We start from the raw sequence: 25,901 nt of genomic DNA on the forward strand, positions 1-25,901 counted from the left end.
AAGACATGTCCTAACAATATGCCTAATGTAAATCCTTAAAAGCGTACTTCCTCCTGAGGAGTGATTATATCAAAATTATATTTTATGACTCGCACAGGCCATGGGCACATAACAAAGCTGTAGATGTCAGCTAGTATCTTGTTGGACTCCAGCCTCCTCTCTGCATAACTCAAGAGTATATCTGTTCTTTTTTTTTCTTAAGTTCACCCCAAAAAACCATTACACCTCAGAAGAAGGGGTGTAGAATCTGCTGCTTCTTGTATATCAGCCAAATTGTTCATTCATCTCTAGATAGGCATCACTAGGCAAACTCACTGCAGTCCATGGGATTGCTCACGGGCCACCCCATAACTTTCAATATATGTGATTTTGCACCTGCCTGGGACCTTTCTTGTGCTTAGACTAATTGTTCTCACCTCCCAGGTGTACTACCAACTTAGTGTGGGTGATTTATACGGCTACTACTACAATGGGATCAACCTGGAAGATGACAAGCCAGAGGGATGTACTCCAGTCAAAACCACCTTTTTTGATGGCTTGTACTATGAACCTGTAAATGTCAGTCGTGATGGTGATGTCTACAGGATTTTCAGGGTATGTTGTCTGTGCAGTTTTTTAAGTGGGAGATGTTCCAGTAGAATTCATGCACATTAGCATTAAACTTTCACAGGTGGTGGTTTTTACTGCTAAGAGAAGGCAGCTGATGCCTGGAACTTCCTAAAGTCTCTGATCACTCAATTTCTGTCTTCTCATCCCCACCTCTTATTCGAGAGGACTGAGAGTCACTACTAGATATATTTGCTGGGATTCTCCTCATACTTTAGTAGACATTTCCTAAGCAGGACTATGGCCTTGACTCATGACCTCAGGCATTCCTAGTAAAGATCTGAGTCCATGATGCAGGCTACTTGGTTCCTGATACATTTGCCTTCATTTCCACTGGTCCCATGGCCTAAGACCTAACATAAGTTCCATCATTACAGCTCTTCACAGAAAACCAGGTGTCACTGCTCTGTAAGAAAGATATGGAGGTTGGAGAGAAAGAGTGAGTCGTGACATTGAGTGTTGAAAGAGTGGGATATGAGGAGGAAGGAGAGAGATGAGGTGTGATAACCAAAGTGGAAGAAGTGGCATGCAGTGGTAGCTAGTGCATGACCTGAGTGACATGATTGATTTTTTCATATTCAGGATATGGGTTTGAAGGTTTTCACCAACTCTGTCCTACGGAAACCAGTTCTATGCAATGAAGACAGATCAGAAATAGAAGACCACCCTGTCTATTTTGACCATCGTGTCACCCCTTTCAATGTCCATGGCATAGGTAAAAGAAGGTTCATACTGTATCTCCAGTTCTAGTCTGCCTGATCTTCAAAACTGTTGCCTATTTAAATAACAGCCAGAATACTGAGGTTTTTTTGGGGGGAATAGGTCTATGTGTCACAGTTTGCCAAACTCTTTCTGACAGTCCTTGTAGTAGAATGAATTCTCTCACACTTAGGTATAGGGTGCACATAAAAAAAAGACAGGGAATACTGGTGTGCTACTTTCTTCTTAAACTGGTGTCAGTTTCTTACCGTTTTTCAGGTTTCATCAAATCACAATTCAATTAAGTATTTAAAAGGAAATGTAAATGTAGAAAAATAATGGCAATTGCCAATGTTAAGAATCCATACAGCCCTTAGCATAGACTCCAAAGCACTTTATACATCAGCACGAGTTATGATTATCTTCCTCCAAATCAGATTGATCAGCATAAGAGAAAAAGTAGCAGTCATAGGTTACCACAAAGGAAAGTGCTATTCAACACTAGGAAACAGTTATTCTCCATGAGAGTTGTGCTACTCTAGGAGGGGTTCTCCAGGAGGTTTTGGAATCTCCATCACTGCAGGTGTTCCAGCCTGAGCTGGACAAGACCCTTGAGTAACATGATCTGACTTTGTAATTAGTCCTAATTCAAGGTGATTGGACTAGAGAACTCCACATATTCCTCCCAACCTAGATTTTTTCTATGATTCTGTGATTCTATCATTCTAAGTTCAGCAAAATAAGGAAGTATTGTTACTTTCATGATATGGGTAGGAAATCTGAGGTACCTCCATGCTAAATGTGTTGTTGGACATCACAAATGAGCATGTGTCAAAACTGGAAAGACAACTTTGCTTCCTAATATCAGACCTGTAGTTTGATTATGTAAACAAAAGTAGTTTTCCAATCGGCTGGATATTCAGCTCCATTTTTTAACTACTAGGTAAGAATGATTGAATTCTGAGGGAGGTTTGCAAAGCATTATAACCTTTCGTGACAATACTGGCTACTGTTGTCCATTTGCATATCAAAGAGAGCCATTGGTAGAGGAGGAGGGACGTGCCTTTCTAACTGGATAATGAGACATTTCAATATTAAATGACATGAAATGTCTTGTGAAATAGCTACATTTTCTAGTGTTTTCCCATGAAGAAAAAGAATAGTTAAGAAATTCTTTTTTTCCTGTGCCTTATATCCATTGCAATTTTTTTAATGGGGAAAAAAATGGAAAAATGCTCAAATGAAATACTTAGTATTAATTTCTTCTGTTTAGCATGCTTCACAGCAGTTCAAATTCTTCTGGCCTGATGTTTCTAATATTGTACTTTAACTAAACACAATCTTCTAGCTGAGTCAAAGATCATTGGTGGAAGTGCTGGTGGTAGTAACACTGTTCGGAAATTCTTCCCCGAGACCTGGATTTGGGATCTGGTTCATACTGAGTGAGTATTTTTGTTTTCACTTCTTACTTTTCAAGTGGATTTTTGAGTTCATACATGTTGCTGAAAAGAGTTATGGGAAGAAGCCATGGAACATACGTCTGCTTTGTAGATGCAGGTCTCCTTTTCCCATGTTGCTCAATGGCCATTGAGCTCCTGACCCTGTACACTGTGTAAAATCTACTTGAACTTTGAATGACATCTGATCTGTACTCTGTCGCCCATCCTTCTGATGGGAAGAAAGAATACGGGCTAAGAGTAAAATAAGAGCATCTGCTTAGGAGAGACCAGGAGCAAAACTTGTTATTTTTAATCATATTTTTAACTCAGCAGCAGAAAACTCAGGTCATTTTGTTTTTCTTTCCAAGATGTCATAGCATATGCAATGAGAACATCTCCATCTTAACTATGCATCCAGGGTCTGCTCTAGAACATTAATCCAAATTTATAGGTTCTAATCTCTGTGTTTGGGCATTATGGTATTTAAACAAATGCTATTTCTAGATTTAAAAAGCTGAGTGTTTTTCCAAGTACTTTTTAACATGCAATTCACTAGCACATTCATCTTTACTTCCAGCTTTATAATACTTTTTAAATTTAGAGCAGTATCTTGCAGAAAGTGAGATGAAACCAGAAATGCTGTCATGGTTTAACCCTAGCCAGCAACTAAGCACCACACAGCTGTTCACTCAGTTCCCCCTAGTGGGATGGGGGAGAGAATCAGTAGAATAAAAGTAGGGAAACTCATGGGTTGAGATAAAGACAGTGTAATAAGTAAAGCAAAAGCCACACACACACAAGCAGAGCAAAGCAAGGAATTTGTTCACTACTTCCCATGGGCAGGCGAGTGTTCAGCCATCTCCAGGACAGCAAGGCTCCATCACGTGTAACTGTTACTTGGGAAGTCAAACACCGTAACTCTGAATGTCCTTCCCTTCCTTCTTCTTCCCCCATCTTATGTACTGAGCATGATGTCATGTGGTGTGGAATATCCCTTTGTTCAGTTGGAGTCAGCTGTCCCAGCTGTGTCCTCTCCCAACTTGTTGTACACCCCAGCCTGCTCACTGGCAGGGTGGTGTGAGGAGCTGAATAACTAAAACATCCCTGTATTATCAACACTGTTTCTAGCACAAATCCAAACCACAGCCCTGTGCTAGCTACTGTGAAGAAAATTAATGTTATCCCAGCCAAAACCAATCCACTAATTCAAGCAGGAAGCCTATTCTACAATTTGGATTTAAGAAGCTAAAGAACATCTCTCATTCTGTTTGTTTTTGTTTTTTTTTTTTTTTTATTTTCCTCAGTTCCAGGGGAGAGGTCAATGTCTTTTACACCATTCCTGACACCATCACAGAATGGAAAGCCAGTGCTTTCTGTGTGCAGGATGATGCTGGCTTTGGCATCACCTCACCTGTTTCACTGACAGCATTCCAACCATTCTTTGTGGATCTCACCTTGCCATACTCTGTCATTCGAGGGGAAAAATTTAATTTAATAGCCAATGTCTTCAACTACCTCAACAAATGCATCCAGGTACATCAAGTTCCCTTTTACTTCCTACATAGTTTGTCTATTCCCCAGAGATCCCAGCATTCTCCTGCATAATGCATCAGAAATGCAGAAATAAGTGTTTAACTTATGCTTTAGCCTGACATACTCCTTTCTCACCCTCTCTCTCTGGACCCATCCCTGTGTCATAACATTAGGAAAATGTGGCCGATGATAACTGTGGTTGGTCCAGAGAAGATAAGAATTTCCTCCTTAACCCTATCTAATTTAATTCTTCTTGCTCCAAGGATGAACTTGAGTAGAGGGTATGGGTCCTATGCTGTGCAAAACGGAATACGTATTGGTTATGCTGCATGCAGCAGGAACTCATAATAAGACTTGACTAACGAACACCGACACCTAGGTATACTTCTGTCAAAGCCAGACAACAGTGGGCAGAAAAGAGACGGGATTTCCATTTCCTCAGAGAAATGCCCCATCCTTCTGTCCTGATAGCATCCCACAGATTCATATGACAAATAGCTTCTCCAGCAAGTCTCCCTTGCTCTGCAGCCTAACTTTAGGGGCAGCCTGCTTCATTTGTAAACTTGCTGCTTCTTTCTTTGTCTCAGATCAGTGCCATACTGGCAAAGTCGAGTGACTACAAGGCAGAAATCGTTTCACCAGAGGGCAACACAGCAAGGGTGTGCACCAATGAAAGAAAAACCTATATTTGGGCTGTTAGCCCAAACAAAATTGGTAAGTTTGTCTTTTCATCACCCTGTTTAATCTTTCTACCTCTGTCACTCCCACCCTTTAATGCAGCATCAATAGTGCACATGCAGGCATTTTAGGACAGTTCCATTACTTGCTCCACAAATGTAATATTGGACCTCTGCTAAAGTTCCCTTAGATGCACTGAATAAGCAGTCAGTTGTTCTGGTGTTTTATCTCTTCCAAGTTTTGGTAGTCAATTTCCTGTCCATTTTAGGAAGAATTCTTCACTTATCACATTATGTATGAAATACTGGCAGAATTTCATGTGCCTGTGGTGATTCAGCTGGCAGTTTTGCATCTGACCAACTGTATTCAGTAAAAATTAAATTTGCTAATAATTTTTGACTGGATCTTCAATGGGCAAAGAGGACACTGCTCCTTCTCAATTTTACATCTGTTTTAATTCACACTGCCTTCAAGTCAACATTGTCTTTTAAAAAAACAGTTACAATGGCTTGCATATGTAAGTGCCCCAAAGGTTACAAAACCTTTTAATTAGCAAAGATTCTTCTCAAAACTAACCACATATTGACCTTTTCTTTACAAGGTTTTTTCTAAAACCCTATAATTGATTTCCTTCAAACTCACTGAGAAAGATTCAAACTTATAGTGAGGTGAAAACTGAATGTACAGTGAAATAATACTGCAGAGCTGAAAAAAAGAAAGCTGGTGTCTCTCCCTGGTAATGATAACGCATTCTATTCCAGATAAAAAATTCCTTTGGATTTCCAGTTTGCAATGTTTGCAGGGGTTAAGTAATGCCTGCAAAGCTGATCACTTCAGGGTTTGGTTCAAATTGGAACACAAGAGGTTCCACTTAAATTAGAGAAGAAACTTCTTCTCAGTAAGGGTAACAGAACACTTGAACAGGCTGCCCAGGGAGTCTCCTACTCTGGAGACATTCAAGACCTGCCTGGCCACATTTCTGAGTAGCCTCATCTAAGTGTTCCTGCTCCAGCAGGGGGATCGGACTAGATAATCTCTTGAGGTCCCTTCCAAACCCTAATGTTCTGTGTGCATGTGTGTGTGTGTGTGTGTGTGTGTGTGTGTGTGTGTGTGTGTGTGTGCATGCTCCCCAGTCTTGCTCCTCAGTGTTGTCCTTCAGTTAATTAATTCCATCTGAATGAAAGAGGCAGCAGGACTATAACTATTGCAACACTGCCCTAGGCCAGCAAAAACTCAACACAAGGCCAAGAAGAAGTGGAAATTGGTAGAGAGTACTTCCCATTGTTTGGCCAGGATCACCCCTATTTTGTTCCTCATGCTAGGGCCCCAGGCAACCACTCCTTGCCACTAGCAGACAGATGTGGAGCCTTAATGGAATCTGTTTCTATTGAGCTGCCTGCACAGAGAATACTTTTCTCAGTAGTCCATCAGCCTAGTAGAGGTGGCAAAAACCAGGGTTAACTGTAGTAATTGAAGATAACTTTCTTTTCTTGGGTGGCTTTCCAGGTGAAGTGAAATTCACAATTACTGCTGAGGCCAAACTGAATACCATAGGTACTGGAAGCAGCACATCCTCAGAAAATGAGACAATTCACAGGGACACCCTGATTCAAACTCTACTTGTTGAGGTATGGTAGGAAATCTGTCTGTGCTTTCTGCTTTGTGGAACTGCAATTCCCATAGCTGTGGGTTAGAAGCAGTTAGCTAATGTGAGGAGGCAATACAGCTGACACAGATGGAGCTATGTACAGAAGGCTTCTCCAAGTGAAAATGATAGTGTAAATCACAATGATCAGTGGCATCCACTGTCCTTCTGTTGCTGTCTCCTTCCTGGGACTACAAGCATACATGCCTGTAACTCCATGGATGTCAGCAGAGATGTAGCCAGAAGCAGGGAGGTTCCATACCTTACCTATAAATGCCTTTAGCCTGTGACTGTAATACTGAGGAGTTGGGTGGAGGGCACATATATAAGGAAAATTACTTATCTTGAGCATTATAAAGCAGCACCCACCTAGGATTAGCTGGACAGAGGCCCTCTCAGGGGCTGGAAATGTCTATTTTATAACTGCTTTCTTAGAAGGAAGGTTCTCTGGACAGGGTGTTGGGTAAGAGAGGGAGCCATTGACCAAGAGATATTCTAGCAGACATAGGGCAGGACTGGGTACAAGGGGTTCACTGTCTAGATAGACACATGCTGTTTTACACTGCTATCTTGCTCACAGTTTTATGCTGATGTTCTACACTTTTTTTCTCTCTCTCTTTTTTTTTTTTTTTTTTTTTTCTGATCAATTCCCTGCAATCAAACAGCCCGAAGGTATTAAAAAAGAATTGACTCAGAGCTCTCTTGTCTGTACAAAAGGTAAGGCAAGTTGATTTGTTCATTCCAGGGAGCTGGAGGACCTGCTTCACTATCTTGTAGTTTTTGTGCTACAAAATCAGAGACCCTTCCAGGGGAGGAAAGAAGGTCTCAGGGCAAAGGTACTGGGCTACAGTTCATGATTTTCAGAGATAGCTGTGAGCCATTGGGCAAGTCTCTGCAGGAGTTTCTTTATCCAGACTGCAGATCTTAACAGTCACTATAAGTAATGCTTACAAAGTGAAGACTTCCAGAAAAAAACATGATTTTAACAATTCTTGTTGTTACATTTTCTCATCAGACATAACGACTTCAGAACCAATTTCTCTCAGCCTGCCAGGAAACATGGTGCAAGGATCAGCCAGAGCTTATTTTTCTCTCATTGGTACGTTTAGCATTTAGGTTAAAAATAAAACTAAATGATGATGTTTGTCTTGTGGTGCACCATGTATACGTATGCAAAAACTACTGCAAAGTTGAGGAGATAACTTAACCTTGACTTTAGAGAAGGTGTTTCCTACTTTGCAAAATGGCAATGAAAGACAAAAGTTGGTCAGAATTCTCTTATATCAAAAGAGGACAAAGTAGTCAAATCATTTCAATTTATATTACATTTCAGATTATACTGCATTAGCATATTGCATTCTGTATAGTAAAACAGTTAATTCAGCTGAAAAGTAAGATAAAGCAGATTTCATTAAAAAAAAAGGTATTTTGATTTCTTGGAAAGAATACTTCAGAACTTTGCTGACTGCTTAATTTCACATTTATGTTTTCACGTAATGAAAAATATTTGTCATTTTACTAGTTCCCATAGAAAAGGACTTTCAGGTCCAAATCAGCTCTGCTAACCTTAAAGTAATTATTAAGACTGACAGTTCTCTTCAGTGAAAGTTTTTTGAGGTCTGAACTGAGATTGCTTTCTAAACAACTGTTTTGTGTACCAGGGTCAGTGTGAGGTGTGCTGATAGTGTGCAATACAGCCTCTGTATCGCACCATCAACACCATACTTCGCATCTCGTTCTCATATGTACATACAAAAAGGGGAGCAGGCTGTAAAGAGCAGGGAACCCTAATCCTTCTAAAGGTTCATAGAGTTTCTCAGAACCTATGCCAGCCAGTATTGGTGCTCATTTTTTTCTCAAATTCTCAGTTTCTCCCAGGTGTCCAGCATTAAAATGAAAAATTAAAAAAAAAAAAAAAAGAAAATAAATGGGGGCATTTCAACATTTCTTCTAAACTGTCTTTGGTTACTGTGATTTATTCTATATTGGTTATTCCCCTTGGGTTCATAATAAGGTGATATAAAGCAATGTATAATGCTGTGTAATAAAAACATATTTAAACTGAGCTGACTCCTTATATCTTATATCTTATATCTTTCTCCAGGAGACATTTTGGGTACAGCCCTGAGGAACATGGAGAACCTCCTTCATATGCCTTACGGCTGCGGAGAACAGAACATGGCCTTGTTCACACCCAACATCTATGCCCTGGATTATCTGAATAAAACTGGTCAGCTGACTGAAGAGATTAGACTCAGGGGTACTGGATACTTATCCACAGGTGAGAGGCTTTCAGGTTCCTCCGTCTAATATTGTGATTGTCTAGATTGAACTCTAAAGTTCTATGTGGTGAACACTGATCTCTAAATTCTAGCACCACATTTATTGCATAGGAGTAGACAACAACAGCACCCCAAAGAAGCATGTCATACTTCCAGGAGCAAAAGCAGCTAGACCAAACATACTTTACTTAATATTAAATCCAAAATTCTTACTGTTTCAGTTGAATAAACAAAAAAACTAGTTCCTTTCTGTGATTAGAAAATACATTATCTCTGTTGTGTTTTCAGGTTACCAAAAACAGCTGTCATATAAACACCGGGATGGATCCTACAGCTCCTTTGGGACACGAGATAGGGAAGGGAGTGTATGGTAAGTTATGACACTTTCTGTTTCCCTCATGCAGGATCTTAGGCTTTGAAAAATGATCAAACTATTAATTGATTCTTATTTTTAGTACACTAAATGAATATAGCTCAATACTTTGATCCTCTAGTAAAGGAGAGATTAATAAACTGAAGAGAGTGCAAGAAAAAGAATTATAAGATGATTGGTGCCTGGAGTACATAATGTTCGAGAGGAGGCTGAAGGAACCATGTTTGTTCAGCCTGTAGAAGAGTAATATAATGGGGAATCTGGGTAAAGCTTTCCACTACCTAGACAGGGACTGTAGAAAAGACAGATTCTTGTCAGGGGTACACAGAGTAAAGGCTAGAGTTTGTCCTTACTCAAGTTGCAATAGGGAGAACTCCACCTGGGTAGAAGGAAAGAAATCTTCCCCAGGGGAAGGCTGCAGCACCAAGACAGATGCCCAGAGAGGATATGGATATCTCTATCCCTGGAGATTTTCACAACATGATTGGACAAGAGACAGAAACCTGACTGAGCTTTGAAGCTGGCCCCAGTTTGAGCTGGTAGTTGGACTGGAGACTTCCAGAGGTCCCTTTCCACCTAGTTTATTTCATAATTCTATTAATGAAGATTAGAAATTACTATCATCAGTCATCAAGCTGTGTCTATACCCCTGCTCTGAAAGAATGGTTTCAGCACAGTAATGGAGAAACTTCTGGTTAGTTTTTCGTATCAGGATTTCAACTGTCTTATTTATTTAAAACTTATGAAACACTTGTTTCTTTTACTTCAGACATTCTGGAGTTCATTTTATGTCATTTTCTATGCATATCCATTTTCTGGTAAGCCTTCTTGGTCTTATTCACACCTTACCCACTTTCTATTTCTGGTTCACCTGCAGGCTCACTGCCTTTGTGTACAAGTCATTTGCACAAGCCAGACGCTACATCTACATTGACGACAATGTCCAGTCTCAATCTTTGATCTGGCTGGCAAGCAAGCAGAAGTCAGATGGCTGCTTTGAAAATGCTGGTTCGCATTTCAACAATGCTTTGAAGGTAATTGAGACAAGTTCAGTCCCAAACTTCCAGTCCTGGCACTGGGATTGATTTGGATTATTTCTGCCAGACACAAGCTTATCACCACACACTCTTCCTAATACTGTTCTCTCATGTCTCCAATATGCAAGCGAGGCATGATTCTTTTGTCTGCTATTGATGGTGAGGTAGAAACAAGTATAACATTCTGAGTCAGAAGTCTCAGATTTTATTTTTCATCACTGCATTACGCATTCAGCCATGTGCTTTATTATGTATGTGCAAAAGCAAAGAAAATGTGTAAAATAATTCTGGCTTTATCCAGTGTCAGCTTGTTTGTTTTCATTCCTGTACACACAGGGAGACAAAAATTACTTCTGATCTCAAATCTAACTGTTATCTGAGCTATGAGTTAATTCATAATTTGCTTCTTTCTAGGACATCTGTACTGACCTATTCTTTGCTTGTGCTTTCTTCAGGGTGGAGAAGAAGGTGAATACTCACTCACAGCCTATGTTGTGGCAGCGTTGCTGGAGGGTGGACACTCTGCTGCTGTGGGTATTTGATGCTGTTATGCACTGTTAGTCCGATCAGCAATTTGTCGGTGCCCAAGTCACAGTCTTCACATCTATATTCTTTTACAATGTGTTAAGTACTGATTGTAGGACAGTAGGGGCAGCTGAGAAAATCCAAAAATGTTTGCAGAAGTCTACAGTTGCCATAAGCATTTGATGAGTCTTATAAATTAGTTATGTATCCAGTTCCTATGGATTAATTTGAAAAAAATTCTTAATTGAAGATATCAATTGAAAAGTAATTTAAAATTCCCTTAGGAATCCAGTTGTGTTAAACAATGGTAGTCTATGTAGGTGTAAAATCCAGAATTAATTTCCCCATTCCATTCAGAATCCAGTTTGGAATTTTCTCTGAATTCACCCAGTCCAAAGTCCAAGCTATCCAAATCTACAGTCCTACAAACTTTCTGTGCATTTAGTTTCAAGCTCTGTTTCCATTTCCCTTTATCACTGTTAATAATAGAAGGAAACTATGAGTTGTTTGTCGGAATACTTGCTAAGCACAGCTGAATGAGAGCCTAGTTCTGTTCTCAGAATACACTTCCTGTATATCCTTGAGACCCCATCTTTTTGCTGATTTTATTCTTTGTAAAATGGAGAAGGTAAGAACTGTTCCAAATTTGACACATATGTTCTAGGCATAGTGGGTTTTACAGGTCACTCAGATACTATGCTATGGGTCATCATTTAAGTACCTGAGACCAGCAGGATAAAACATTGTGCAGAATCAAATAATTCTTCAGCAACATGAACTTAGTTCCCAATATCTTCATAAGAAGTTCCAGAACCTAGTGTCACATCTGTAAGTGAAGCTGCATATACAGGACATGGTTAGTAGTGTGCTGGTGATATCTGAGCTGAACTAGAGCTCACAGAGATAGTCTGTAAGGCTAAAAGGGCTGAAGAGATTTCTCGATAGCTATAACTAGCAAGTGAGAAAGAACATTCATCTAAGAGAGCCTGCCTCATCATGAGGTCTCAATACCCTCTACATAGTTCTGTAAAAATGATCCACATTTTAGAACTAAATCAACCAAGAGACAAGGGGTTCACCTGCATAAGGTCATCTCACAAGTCAGGAAAACAATAGTGCTCTGTTAGTCTGGCCATGCTGCCTCTAAATAAATGCAGAAAGAATGCAGCACCACTGGAAGGGGATTTTTTTACAGGATACATACTGTAGGCCCTTAAACATGCCAGAGATGATGTGTATTTTTAGCATGAAGGATCAGTGATGGTAGCTTAAGCAGTGATGGAAGTGCTTAAAGAGAAGCTGAGACACAGTGTCTGACAACCCTACCATGTTTTGCATTACCAGCATCCCATCATTCAGAGCGGCATGAACTGTTTGGAGACTGCATTTGGCAATGGGGTCAACAACCTGTACAACCAGGCCCTCTTTGCCTATGCTTATGGCTTAGCTGGCAAAGAGAAAAGACGCCAATTCTTCCTTGAGAAGATGGACAAGACAGCTACCAGAGATGGTAAGTGCAGTATGGCCATGATACAGACAATACAGTTGATGGAATGGCCTGTTGTATGATGTAAGCTATTCTGATAAACAGAAGAAGAACAGAACAGCTGTAGCTGTTTTCTCATTCATGCTACTTGCTTCCCATTTCATTCCTGCTATGTTACTGAGTTTGTCTCCATTAACTTCTCTGCCTGTCTCTTTTGGCTGCAGAAAAGAGTGAGGTGTGACCTGATTATTTTAGAATTATGAAATACTGTAGGTGGGAAGAGACCCCTGGAAGTCTCAGTCCAAGGTAGTGGAAGATTGCACCTAGTTACTCCATTAGCCTTCTCTTCTCCATGCTGAACAAACCCAGTTCCCCTGACTATGTTGTGTACTCCAATCCATAACTACCTTAGCATCCTTCTGCTGCACTGCCTTCATTTCAAACCCTCTTTGACTTATACAGCCCCCTTTTATTAGTTCCCCTTCCATCCCTTCCTAACTTCTGGGTAAGGGCAGAGAGGGAATTGTATGCCTATCTCCCACGTGATACTGTAATGGCTTAAGCAGCAAGTAATTTTTCCATGCTTTTTACACACCACTTTTCTGTTTTCAGGTAGTTCCATTCATTGGCAGAGAGAAAATAAGCCACCAGCAGAATATTTCCCTGCCTTCTACTCCCGTGCCCCTTCTGCTGAGATTGAAATGACCAGCTATGTGCTTCTGGCTATGCTCAACAGAACCAAACTCACTCCAGAAGACTTATCTTACATTTCTCGTATCGTGCACTGGATTGTCAAACAACAGAACCCATATGGTGGTTTCTCCTCCAGCCAGGTAACAACTGGGTGTGGTAAAAAAAAAGCTTCTGGGAGCAGTCCAGCCTGCAAGATGGATCTCAATAGTATGACTGCATATTTGCTTGAATAATATTTGATAAATGGTGTTTGCAGAAGTCTCCTTGTCAGGGCACATCATGCTCTTCATTGGCAGCTTCATACATATTTGAGTTTCAGGAAATGAGAATTTACCTGAGTTTCAAGTTAGCAGTAGACAGCAGTCACTGTTGACAGAGCATTATTCCAGGTTTTATGGGATAATTCCAATCTATTGCCTCAGAACTTGTATCTTGTCTCCTTTGCTTTTTGCAAAGTCACTCTCTAATTATGTGCACTAACAAAGCGTCAGGGAAATAGGAGCTGTGCTAATCTCATACTTCATCTTACAGCTGGGTATCTATCTAATTAGGAATGGTTTTATTTGTTTCAGGACACTGTTGTTGCACTCCAAGCTTTAGCTCAGTATGGGTACCTCACCTTCTCTAAAAAAAGTCTTAACACAGTCAAAATCAACTTCATGAAGTCCCCCAGTGAGACTTTCCAGGTGAATGACAACAACCGCTTCTTACTGCAGCAAGCTTCCTTACCCACTATTCCAGGGAATTACAGTGTAGAAGTGAATGGCACTGGCTGTGTCTATCTGCAGGTAAGCAAGCTGGAAACTCAGAACCACCCCTCTGAGAACAAAGCAGTGGGTCCTTCATACCTCATTCCTCTCTATACCTCAGTCAAAAGCCACAAAAGCCTGTAAGTTTGTGACCATCCCACACTTCACATCTCTTTTAGACTACCCTGAGATACAACGTCCATTTGCCAAAAAAAGTTGCAGGATTTTCTCTCTCTGTATGGACAGCCAACGTATCCTGCACAAGCAACTTCCCACCAAAGTTTGACCTTGTCCTCTCCACCAGGTAACTACCTCTTATTTACCTAACCCCTTGTATTCACAGTTTGGTAAAGCATCCAAGGAAGTAAATTTGAGTACAAGCAGTTAACTGCTTCTGTGCAGCTGCAGGAAGACAAATAACATCATTGGGAGCTGACAGTGTAATTCACTGGTCTCTCCATTTACAGACCAGACTAACAGAACTTTTCTCATTTTAGTTACACAGGAAACCGCAGTGTCTCCAACATGGCTATTATTGACGTGAAGATGCTCTCGGGTTTTGTTCCTATAAGATCTTCCCTGCAAAAGGTAAAGAATGGGAACACAGTTAATGGTAAACCCTGGAAACATAGGAAGTTGATAAAAATAAACTCTGATTAGCAAATTGGAGTTCCATGGGAATTCTGCAAAGTCCCTGGGCGCATCCTTCTGTCACATTTTCTGTGTCTCAGACTCGTAGGTGTTCACCTGTTGAAGACAAATCTGTTAGGAGTTGCTGAATCCAGTTGCTTAGCAGAAATAAGACTACTGCAGCTTAGTATTCCCAAGTCCAGCCAGCAGCAAGGCCAAGTGCCTATTCCCAATAGGCAGACAAGTATACTATATGTACATCATATATGTATAAACGTATATACATGGCTGGCCACACAGATCAACAGAGGCTGAAAAGACAGTACTTACACCAGCACAGATAGCACAAATGGCATTATCCTTTTTCCCATTTCTGGCTGATCAGACTGAAAGCCAAATTTTGGAAAAAATAAATAAATATACGTGTATTCATACACACGCACTTGTATACATGCAAATACATGTGGACCCCTCTGGTATCTGACCTCAGACATTCAGTCTGCCCTGTAGCTGCCCCTGGATCCTTGTTGTACCCAGTTGCTGGTATCTGGACATATGCACCCTTGAGGCCACAGCCAATGGCTGGATCTGAGACCCACAGCACCCAAACATACACATGGTATGTACCTCCAGTAATCAGCCTGAGACATGCAATCTCTTCAGCAGCTGGGCTTGGATCCCCTAGTCTTCCAGTTGCCTCATGCAGACACATATACACACTAGGCACACACAAATGAGTCTTTGGTAGCTGGTCCAGCCCAATGACCCGACCAATATCTGCTCCCAAGACCTTATTGTCCCTCCAGTAACAGGCTCACATCTTTTGATCCCTCCTGTAGCTAGCTCAGATTCTCTGGTATCTTCCATATTTGGCCCAGACTTCTTCTTCAGTAGGTGGCTGCCAAGCCACGTAACTTACTAGCTAGACCAGCTTTAAATTCACTAGTGATCACCCACTGATATACACACGCACACACAACAGGCCTGAAGTCTGGTCTCTCAAGATGCTGGCACTCCAGACACATGGTTCCTGTGATCTGTGATCCCCTCTCCAATGACTTGCACTCCATGTGCACAGGTGCACAAAAAACAGAGAGCCCCTCACCAAGGAAAGTAATCAGGAACAGAGTTCAAAAAGAGAGAAGAGACTGCAGTGACCAGCTGCAAGGCATGGAAAGACAAGCATACCGACCACCAACACGTTTATGTGCAACTGTTCCCTTTTTTTCCTGTTTTTCCACCCTTATATCCCATTTTCTCACCTTTTTTTCCCTCCCAGCCTGACTTTATCCCTCCCTTTGTTAGTCCTAGTTTTCCCCCTAAATATCCTGTTTCTCAGGCCCCAGCACCCCATGCTCAGCCCCATGTCCCTGTAGGCAGCATTCCCCTTAAGTCACTGAGGTGATACAGGGATACTCTGCTGTTGACTCAACTGGTGGGTCTCACTCCCCCACAATGGGTCTGGTCACTGCCGTGTGGCAGCCCTGGGGAGAGCAGGGTCCAGGTGCTCTGGTGGGTCTTCTCATGTTACTGGTGTTTCCCCACATGAAAAAAAGGATGCAATTCATTGTAGAGTCTACTCATAGCTAGGTGTCTTCAGAGCCACTCAGTATTCAGGACTGAACTTATTTTTTATTAGAACAGTATGAAATGAGTAACTTTTCTTTGGAAGTTTTTTTCCATTGAGATGTGACACCGTTTGGCATCCTACTCCTGTACTTTATATATACTTTTTGTACTCATATGTACTCCTTTTTCTATATATGGGAAAAATTAGTAGGTTTATAACTTTTGGAATATTTTATTTTTGCATACTTTTACAGTAAAATAATTTTGCTCATGTGCTTTTCTACAACTTTTTTAAACTTTCAGTTTTTAAAATATGCAATGCACTAGAAAGTGAGTTAACCTGAGCTGCAGAAATGGTCATGTAATAGTGAATTCTCAATGAAATGAGAGCACCCTTAAGTTCTTTATCAAACTCACACACAGCAAAGCTGAGTAGTAGAACTGTTTTTCATTGTGGTTGGTTTCCGCTCGTCATGTTATGAAAATACTCAACTTACATTTCTTATTTTGGCCACGAGATGTCAGGGTGGCACAAGAGGAGCATGGCAGCCGCATTAAACATCTTTCGCTGTGGAATACCGGTCTCCTTGCAAAGTTTCTTATGTTAACATTGCTATCACTTGCCTTATTTAAAGCTCCAGTACCAGAATTCTGTTGTGGATCGTATAGACACCAAGGACAACCACATCTTCTTCTACTTTCAGAATGTAAGTTTGAGACGTTTCTTTTTGGTTTTATTGATTTGAATGTTTACAACAGATAGATAAAAGAATAATCTCATTAATAGCAGATTAGCAATACAAGTCTTAGAGATGTAAAGGGACTTCACTCAATCCAACATCAAATATATACAGTAGTTTTAGTCTACAGTGAATAGAGATGCATTTGTTGTTACTTTTTTGGAAGATGCTATATGATGAAATAGCATTTCACAAACACAGCTAAGTTGCATTCCATATTGCAGAAGTTCCCAGTCTACATAATATTCTCCAGCCCCTAAGTGATGCTTCTCATCAGTTGATCTGAGAGTGGTTTACAGGCATCAGTATCATCCTCTCCCTTTTAGAGAGGTTTCTGTATGAAAAAACAGCCCTCCCACATCAATGACTTTAATAAAGGGAATGAGAGAGAAGGAAGATGAAAATCAGAACACAAGGGATCTTAAAATACCAAGACAGGAAGGAGAGAGGAAGTAAAAACAAACAGTAATAATACCTACCTCTCAAACACTAACTTTTATTAGTTGGTCTCCAAGGATCTAATAAGGAAGACTGGAGTCAGCATTCTGAATTCACAGAGAAGCTGAAATACTGAGATGTGAAAAGTTTACCCAGCATGGCACCAGTGATGCAGAAAGCTCTGCAGAGCCACTGTCCATGGCTCCATTCCTGTAGAGATCAGCAAGATAAAAACAAGGACAAAGGGAGAAGAAAGCAGGGGCACAGTGCCAAGCATGCAGGGGAAAGGTTGAAGATGAGGAGGATGAGCAAGGAGGAGAGTTTGGAACGTTTGGCTGAAAGAGTGTGAAATGAGGAACTGAACCACAGGCAAGGATAGGGATCTTGAGTTCAATGTGATTAAAGAGAGAAAAGTGGGGAGAATATTCATAGGGATGCTGAAGGTGATGTTAGCTGGGAAAAAGGAAGGAAAGAAACTAACAGCAACTTTCAGTGAAAGGGTGCATGCTGATGTGCTGAAAGCCACATTAACCAGGGAATTGTTGGGGTAAATGGCAACGGAAATATGAAAAGGAAGAAAGAAAAGAGCACACAATTTTAACAACAAAACATATTTACAACAGCTTTTAAACAATTATCTGACTCAGCCATAGCCTCAGGGGTAGGTATGATGCATTTTCTTGCCTTGTCATTTCCAGGTCTCCCAGAAGGAAATCAGCTTCTCCTTCAGCGTGGAGCAAAGTCTGCCTGTCTCAGATATCAAACCAGTGCCAGTACATATATATGATTACTATGAAACAGGTAGGTGACCTCAGTAGGCTGGAGAAAAACCTGTAAAATTGAAGTATTTATCTCAGCATTTACAAGTTGTGGACAATGTATTTCCCCTTGCTCTATTTGTGCAAACTTACCTTCACTTTTCTTCATTCGGTGCCTTTGTTTCTCAGAAGAGACAAGATGAGAGCCAGCTAGCAATTCTGCTGCTTTATATTATTAGACTGTAAAGGGTTTGCAGTAGCATAGACTGTTCCTGTTCCCCTGTCCTTTCATTTCTTGCTTCATTTCAACATAAAGCATTTTAGAAACTTATATGTCAGGAGCTGTTTTCTTACAAACTACATGCAGAAAAAAGAGTGGTTTCACCTTCTAGAGTTTGAACATGATGGTTAAAATCAATAAGTCAAAGGCAGCAATGTTCTTGACTTCCCTGCTCTGGCTTATCTCATATTTTTGCTTTACATTGCCATAGTAGGCTGCAGTCAAAGAACTGACCCTCAGGGGAATTTAAATACTTAAGTAGAAATGACAGTCCCATTGAACCCAACAGGAGTTTAAGCACCTAACATGAAAATTAAGTGCCTGGCCACCTTTCCCCATCTAGCTTCAAGGAACTAAAATCGTATCAGATATTACCCAGTTGCGGAATTCATGTTATCAAAACAGTGGCTTAGGTTCCCCCATGCTTTTCTCAAGATTGGCACAACCTTTGCAAACTGCATCCTAGCAGATTAGCAGCAGTAGCCAGAGAATTGACCCTGAGTGCATGTTCTGCCATCTGATCCACCTCCTGCGTGGTCACAGCAGTGATGTGTCCAGACACGCATGACCAAAGGAGTGCACTAAGATCCAATTGTGGACCCTACAACTGTGTGCCCTGACAGCTGGAAGATTACCACAAAATCTATCGAATGTTTTTTTTTGTTTCATAATGTGTTAATTGCAGGTGCACATGGGCTGGGGTCAGAATGATTTCTTACTGTTATGCAAATGTCACCTTCCTTTCTTCTTTCCAGATGAATATGCCCTTGCAGAATACAAAACACCCTGTTCCCCATTTTCCAACTGAAAATAGATATGTGCCAGAAGAGGTAATGGTTCAGAAGGTATCAGGCAAGCACTTGTACAGGAAGAAGAGGATGAGAAACTTTGTCATTTCTGGGAGGGCAATGAAAGCACATAGAAGAATGAGGAATAAGCAAATCCCAAACTGCAGTAGATCAGAATGACCATTCTGGCACACAATTCAAAAGAGCTTCGGGTCAGTGTGGATCAGGAACTCCAGATAAAGCGCTTTTCCTAACAAGGGAGATACTAGGCAATTGTTAACCCTGGCCATCCATCTTTTTGGAAACACATGACACATATTCCAGTGGGAGCTTTTTATAAAGGTAAACTTCTGAAACATATATTCTTGGTCACAGATTCCTTCTAAGAAATCCAAGATTAGGAGAATAATCTGCTTCTGCTGCATCTGTATATTTTATTTGTTTTGGTCTTTTCATTTATCCTGAAGGAAGAATCTGAAGAAATTACTCTGATCCTCACCTTTTTCAGTGATTGAACTGTATCATTTACAGATGATAGAATTCTGCTCACAGCAAGACAACTTTTATGCAGTTTTTGCCTCTTTTTAGAAAGTTTTCCTTCAGATTAACATCTCATATTTTACTGTTCTTTGTAATAAAATCTTCTGACTGGCAATGCTATTTGTCCCAATTTCTGCTTCTATTGTATCTAAAACTGGGTGCTGTAAGGTGTCTCATAAGCTAAAAAACTCACACTTCAGACAGGTCCATCAATGACAATCACATCCTGACACTATCAGTGACATCTTGTGGCACAGACAGGTTTGGGGCCCTGAACTATGTGACAGAAGCCTTCTACCCAAAGCCGAATGGTGGGAGAAAAATGGGAGAAAAATGGTGGGAGAAAGCTGTAACACAGAAACTCTTTGAAAAGGGGTTAAGGAGGAATGGTGGATCCAATGGAGCCCTTCAGAGAGATAAATGAGAATATTTGGAGGGAGAGAAAAAAGAAGAGAGCCACAGGGATCTTATGATGGGGTGGCAAAGTACAAGAAATTTCCTGTTGTGCTTTCTGCATTTATTGAACAGGTACCACAGACAGCCATACACAGGGGCTACTGTTCCTCACAGGCTGCAGTGAACTGACATGACCTTCACCCTGATCAGATCACACTGGTGGAAGGACACAGAAACCAACCACATATCTATAACAAGCTGAGCAGACATTTGCCAATTGAATCATATCACTGAGCTGCTGTTTCTTTAGTCGGGATGTTAGACATAGTCCTAGTTACAGTCTTGGAAGAGACTAGCTTATTTATCATGAAAATGGGCTTCCCAAAGCAGGTTTTGATTCCTACACTTTACCCAACAGGAACATGGCTGCTATGAGGCAGACCACACAATAGCACAGGAGGTGGTAGGAGAGGAGTAACCCTTTGTGCACCCGGAGAGCACTGTTCAGTAGGGTGTCAGGCTTGCCCAGAGGTGGCTCAGGTGAAACTCATCCTACTGCACTGAGCAGGGCAGGAACCTTGGTGCTAAGGGGTAGCCACGACAGAGATCCACAGGCTTGAAGTAATCCCAGGAAGATGCAAAAGAAATTTGGAAGCTGTAGAAGCACATAATTGTTGGTTTGGAAGGGACCTGTGGAGGACATCAACTGAAACATCCTGTTCTAAGCAGAACCATCCAGTAGAAACCTGCAACTCAAAGCAGGAGAGAGCTACAAAGGAAGAATCTTCACTGTCTTCCCAGGACCTCAGCACTGGCTTGAGGGATGCTAGCTCTGTGAGATGAAATACAACTGTGAGCAGCATATCAAGATGCATGACTCGGGCAACAAAAGACATCCAGGCCTGCAGGCAGATCAGTCTATCAGTTCTTCATTTCTGCACTGCACTTATCACTGTGGTTCAAAACAATTTCCTAATGATAGTTCTCATTGGAGCCAAAAGTAATCATGTGTAGGTCCTTCATTGCACTGTAAAAGGCAGTCATCCAGGAGATTCTCTAAAGAAGACCCAAAGGATGAAGAGAAAGAAATTGAAGACATTTTATATGAACATCATAAAAATATAACCTATCATCCCCAAAACAACTTCCTTTCTTCTTTATGTCTTTCACTAGCTTTCACACACTTAAAAAAAAAAAAAAAAGACCTGTAAAATGATTTAGCACTAGATATTTCCACTGAGATATGATTCCAGAACCCAAAGCCCAAAGGTCAGCAGAGGCTTAATGACATCACCTTTCTTGTTGCATCCAGGACAGTAAAGTGCTACTTGTCCCTGACCAGCTAAAGCACAATTCTAGGGACTATCTAGGCTGAACTTCCAGCCATATTGTGTGAAGCAATACTTTTCTTCAGGGGGTTTTCTCCTGAGTCACACATTAACATATGCGTATGTACACATAACCACAGATAAAGAGCCTACTCATCAATCTGTTACTCCCAGTACAGGTATTTCTTGGCTTGTTGCTCAGAGTTTTCTACAAGATCAGACATGCAGTAGGATTCCTGTTCTCTGACATGAGTAGGATTATTACAGCTATCTTTGGTTTACCCAAATACAATATCCTTCATTACAAACCTTACCACTGCTGTGAGTGAAGGGATTGTGGGGATGCAAAAAAATCTCTGATCTTGTCTTGGACAGTCCTTGTGAGTCAACCTCTGCTCAGGCACTTTCACAGGTAAAAGCCAAAGCCAGGAGAATGCAACTTCATAGAGAAGATAGACTTTTCCTAGAGAAGCTACAGATGGGACCCCAGTCCTCTGGGACCCCAAATCATGCTGCAGTGACACCAGCCAAACAGGTCCTGCTCACCCTTTTCTGTCTTTGCTCCCTTCCGTGCTCTTCCAACCTGTAGGGTGGTGCTTAACTTGACCCCACAGAGAGCAGGTCAGAGATAGGGATGCAACTCAAAACTGACAAGATTTAGGCAGAAAGAGTATGTTTCTGCCTTCTGTCTGCTTGAACAGGTTTATCATGGGGGCAGAGAAGCAGTAGGAAGCAGGCAGGAAAAAATGTACTGTCTCTTTCAGCAAGGTATGGACACAGCTCAACTATATCAGAAAACTGTGCTGTAAATCTTAGGAGTTTTTGCAGAAAACTGAGCAGGCAATGTGTCAGTACTCCACCTCATACCCCTACCGACCTTCTTATGGCACAGCCCTGCCTCTGTGTGTGCTCAGTGGCTCCTGCTCAGGGTCACAACTATGGCCTCCAGTTTGGCTTCTTGTAACAAGTCTTGGGTCTATTCCTCTCTCCATCCAAAACCCCAGCAATGGGATAAGATTTCGTTTCCATTGCTATAATTTGCCTGCTTGTGTTTGTGGACCTAAAGACAGTGTCCTGACCCAACTTAACAAAGCCGGAGATCTTTAATCTCTGACTGCTCAGATCACAAAGGCAGTAATGGGAGTGTGCCTTACCTAACCTTTGACAGCCTTGATTCCCAAATACTAGGTACTACTGAGAATGAGAAATAGTCTGAACTGTGGCATTTCTAGTCATATGAAAGTCCACTTGTATTACCTCACATGTCCTATGAAGTTGTAGCTGTAAGCAATTTGAGCAGTGCTCTGAAGACATGAAGCACATAAAAATAACCCACTCTATCAAACAATTAAACACCTCTTCTCTGAGCATCCCAGTTTCTGCTGAGTGTCGAATTTCAAACATTTCCACAATCTTCTCTGTGAAGATGGTTTCATACACTGAGACCAAAACATATCTCTGGCTGTTTCCTAGATGTGTCTGCTTGGACATGCATCAACAGATGCAAACAAACCCAAATCCTTCTGCCCAAGTCTGGGTGGGGAAGACAGGAACAAGCTGAAATCTTGAGGTTAACTGGCCTCTTTAGACATGTCCATAGTCTGCTTCATGACCAGCTACTCTGATTCTTGTGTCAAGTCAAAACCAGATTCAGGTCTTCTGTCCAAAAACACAGGCAACTTCACAAATAATTTCTGTCACAGACAAACACCATTGTCACTGGATACCTAGCCCAGTGGGGGCACAAGCACATATAACAACTCCAAGAACTCTCTTTCTGGGTGCCTTTTGTCTGCATTTGGAGGTCTGAGGCAGAGGAAGAGTTTCTACAAATCAGCTAGCAGGGGCATGTTCAACTTTAGAGTAGCACTGGGGTCCAGGAAAAGAAAAAAAGCAGACTTCAGCAAGTCAGCAACACCAGGACATAGGAAACATTGGGTAGCAGCTGGAAAGTTGCTCTAAACAGCCAAGGAACTGGACTCTTTGTGAATTTAGATCCTGGCTGATGTGAGCTAAGTGCCTTAACACCCTCGAGAACCTGACCCCATGCTCTCACACTTCTCTCAGCTTTCCAAATACACCACCTGACATTTGAAAGCACCAGGCATGTAGCAGCTTTTCATGTGGTAGCACTGTGCATGCAGGCAAGCCTGAATGGGAACTTTGATGCACTTTGGTGAAGGGTTTGGAGAGGAAGCCGTATGAGGAGCAGCTAAAGTCTCTCGGTTTGTTCAGTCTGGAGAAGAGGAGAGTAAGAGGAGACCATATCATGCTTCCTCACAATGAGAGGAGGAAGCATAGGTGCCAAATTCTTCTCTTTAGTGACCAATGACAAAACCCAAGGGAATGTCAGGAAGATGTGCCAGGGGAGGTTTAGGTTGGACATTAGGAAAAGGTTCTTCACCCAGAGGGTGGTGGAGCACTGGAACAGCCTACCCAGGGAGGTGTCATGGCCCCAAGCCTGACAGTGTTCAAGAAGAGACTGGACAACACCCTTGGACACATGGTGTTAACTGTGGGGTTGTCCTGTGCAGGGACAGGAGTTGGACTCGATGATCAGAACACTGGAACAGGCTGCCCAGGGGGGTTGTGGAGTCTTCTGCTCTGGAGACATTCAAAACCCGCCCGGACACCTTCCTGTGTAACCTCATCTAAGTGTTCCTGCTTCGGCAGGGGGATTGGACTAGATGATCTTCTGAGGTCCCTGCCAATCCCTAACATTCTGTGATTCTGTGATCCTTGTGGGTGCCTTCCGACTCAGGACATTCCATGATTCTAAGCTGTGAATACCTAGTGACAGTTCATCATCAGTTCATCAAAACAACATTTATGAGTACATGTCATGCCATAAATATTTTTGGGTACTCTCCTTAGGATGGACAGAAATATGGGAATGGAGCCCTCTGCTTTCTTTGGGTTGAATTTAAGCTCTGCTCTATTGAGGGACAGGAGTAGTTTCTTCCCTGACAACTCTGGTGGAATTCTACACAGTTCAATTCATCAGAGTTTCTATCTTTTGAAAAAAGAATGACATTTTGAGAAAATTATTTCGTGAGTTGAGTAGCTTTCACCTCTTCCAATTCTCTTCAAAACCCAGAGTTCCTATCCCCAGCATTTGTATTCCCATCAGAAGTATCACAGTATCACAGTATATTCGGGATTGGAAGGGACCTCAAAAGATCATCTAGTCCAATGTCCCTGGAACGCCTAGGTGAGATCTCACAGGATCCAGGCGGGTTTTGAATGTCTCCAGAGAAGGAGACTCCACAACCTCCCTGGGCAGCCTGTTCCAGTGCTCTGTCACCCTTACTGAGAAGAAGTTTTTTCTCAAATTTAAGTGGAACCTCTTGTGTTCCAGCTTGATCCCATTACCCCTTGTCCTATCATTGTTTGCCACCGAGAAGAGCCTGGCTCCATCCTCGTGGCACTCACCCTTTATATATTTATAAACATTAATAAGGTCACCCTTCAGTCTCCTCTTCTCCAAACTAAAGAGACCCGGCTCCCTCAGCCTTTCTTCATTAGGGAGGTGCTCCACTCCCTTAATCATCTTTGTTGCCCTACGCTGGACCCTCTCCAGCAGTTCCCTGTCCTTCTTGAACTGAGGGGCCCAGAACTGGACACAATATTCCAGATGGAGTCTTACCAGGGCAGAGTAGAGGGGAAGGAGGACCTCTCTCGACCTACTAACCACCCCCCTTCTAATACGCCCCAGGGTGCCATTGGCCTTCCTGGCCACAAGGGCACAGTGCTGGCTCATGGTCATCCTGCTGTCCACCAGGACCCCCAGGTCCCTTTCCCCTACACTGCACTCTAATAGGTCATTCCCCAACTTATGCTGGAACCTGGGATTGTTCCTGCCCAGATGCAGGACTCTACACTTTCCCTTGTTAAATTTCATCAGGTTATTCCCTGCCCAACTCTCCAGCCTGTCCATGTCTCTGGATCGCAACATAGCCTTCTGCCACCCCTCCCAGCTTAGTGTCATCAGCAAACTTGCTGATAGTACACTCTATTCCCTCGTCTAAATAATTAATGAATATATTGAATAATATTGGCCCCAGTACTGACCCCTGAGGCACTCCACTAGATACTGGCCTCCAACTAGACTCCGCACCATTGACTACCACTCTCTGGCTTCTCTCCTTAAGCCAGTTTGCAACCCACCTCACTACTCTATTGTCTAGACCACACCTCTTCAACTTAGCTGTGAGGATGCTGTGGGAGAGTGTGTCGAAGGCTTTACTGAAGTCGAGATAGACCACATCCACCGCTCTGCCATCATCCATCCATCTTGTTACATTCTCATAAAAGTCAGTGAGGTTGGTCAAGCATGACTTACTCTTGGTAAAGCCATGCTGTCTGCCCCTAATAACCCTCTTATCCTTGATATGCCTTGAGATGGCACGAAGGATAAGCTGTTTCATTACTTTCCCAGGGACAGAGGTGAGGCTGGCCAGTCTATAATTACCCAGGTCCTCCTTCTTGCCCTTTTTGAAGACTGGAGTGACATTTATTTTCCTCCAATCCTCGGGCACCTCTCCCATTTCCCAAGACTTGGCAATGATGATGGAGAGCGGTCCAGCAATGACTTCAGCCAGCTCCCTCAGCACCCGCAGATGCATCCCATCTGGACCCATGGATTTATGGATGTCCAGACTATTTAATTGCTCCCTAACCCAGTCCTCA

General features: G+C 41.9%; 1 protein-coding gene across 2 annotated transcripts in view; it reads left to right on the forward strand.

Moving 5' to 3' along the window:
• LOC102086866 (ovostatin) overlaps positions 1-19,603 on the forward strand; it is a 112,093-nt gene extending 92,490 nt beyond the window's left edge. For both annotated transcript variants that reach the window (XM_065048472.1, XM_021297604.2), the window contains 20 exons: positions 424-594; positions 1,189-1,321; positions 2,654-2,747; positions 4,049-4,277; positions 4,865-4,991; positions 6,462-6,583; positions 7,266-7,317; positions 7,616-7,699; positions 8,705-8,881; positions 9,171-9,252; positions 10,133-10,289; positions 10,748-10,822; positions 12,162-12,327; positions 12,916-13,136; positions 13,569-13,784; positions 13,925-14,049; positions 14,243-14,333; positions 16,580-16,651; positions 17,821-17,923; positions 18,916-19,603. In XM_065048472.1, the coding sequence (XP_064904544.1) occupies positions 424-594; positions 1,189-1,321; positions 2,654-2,747; positions 4,049-4,277; positions 4,865-4,991; positions 6,462-6,583; positions 7,266-7,317; positions 7,616-7,699; positions 8,705-8,881; positions 9,171-9,252; positions 10,133-10,289; positions 10,748-10,822; positions 12,162-12,327; positions 12,916-13,136; positions 13,569-13,784; positions 13,925-14,049; positions 14,243-14,333; positions 16,580-16,651; positions 17,821-17,923; positions 18,916-18,968 (2,550 nt within the window). In that variant the 3' untranslated portion in view covers positions 18,969-19,603. The remainder of the gene's footprint in view (positions 1-423; positions 595-1,188; positions 1,322-2,653; positions 2,748-4,048; positions 4,278-4,864; positions 4,992-6,461; positions 6,584-7,265; positions 7,318-7,615; positions 7,700-8,704; positions 8,882-9,170; positions 9,253-10,132; positions 10,290-10,747; positions 10,823-12,161; positions 12,328-12,915; positions 13,137-13,568; positions 13,785-13,924; positions 14,050-14,242; positions 14,334-16,579; positions 16,652-17,820; positions 17,924-18,915) is intronic.
• Positions 19,604-25,901: the final 6,298 nt, after the last annotated feature.

Source organism: Columba livia, unplaced genomic scaffold (assembly GCF_036013475.1).
Source record: "Columba livia isolate bColLiv1 breed racing homer unplaced genomic scaffold, bColLiv1.pat.W.v2 Scaffold_83, whole genome shotgun sequence".
Classification (NCBI taxonomy): domain Eukaryota; kingdom Metazoa; phylum Chordata; class Aves; order Columbiformes; family Columbidae; genus Columba; species Columba livia.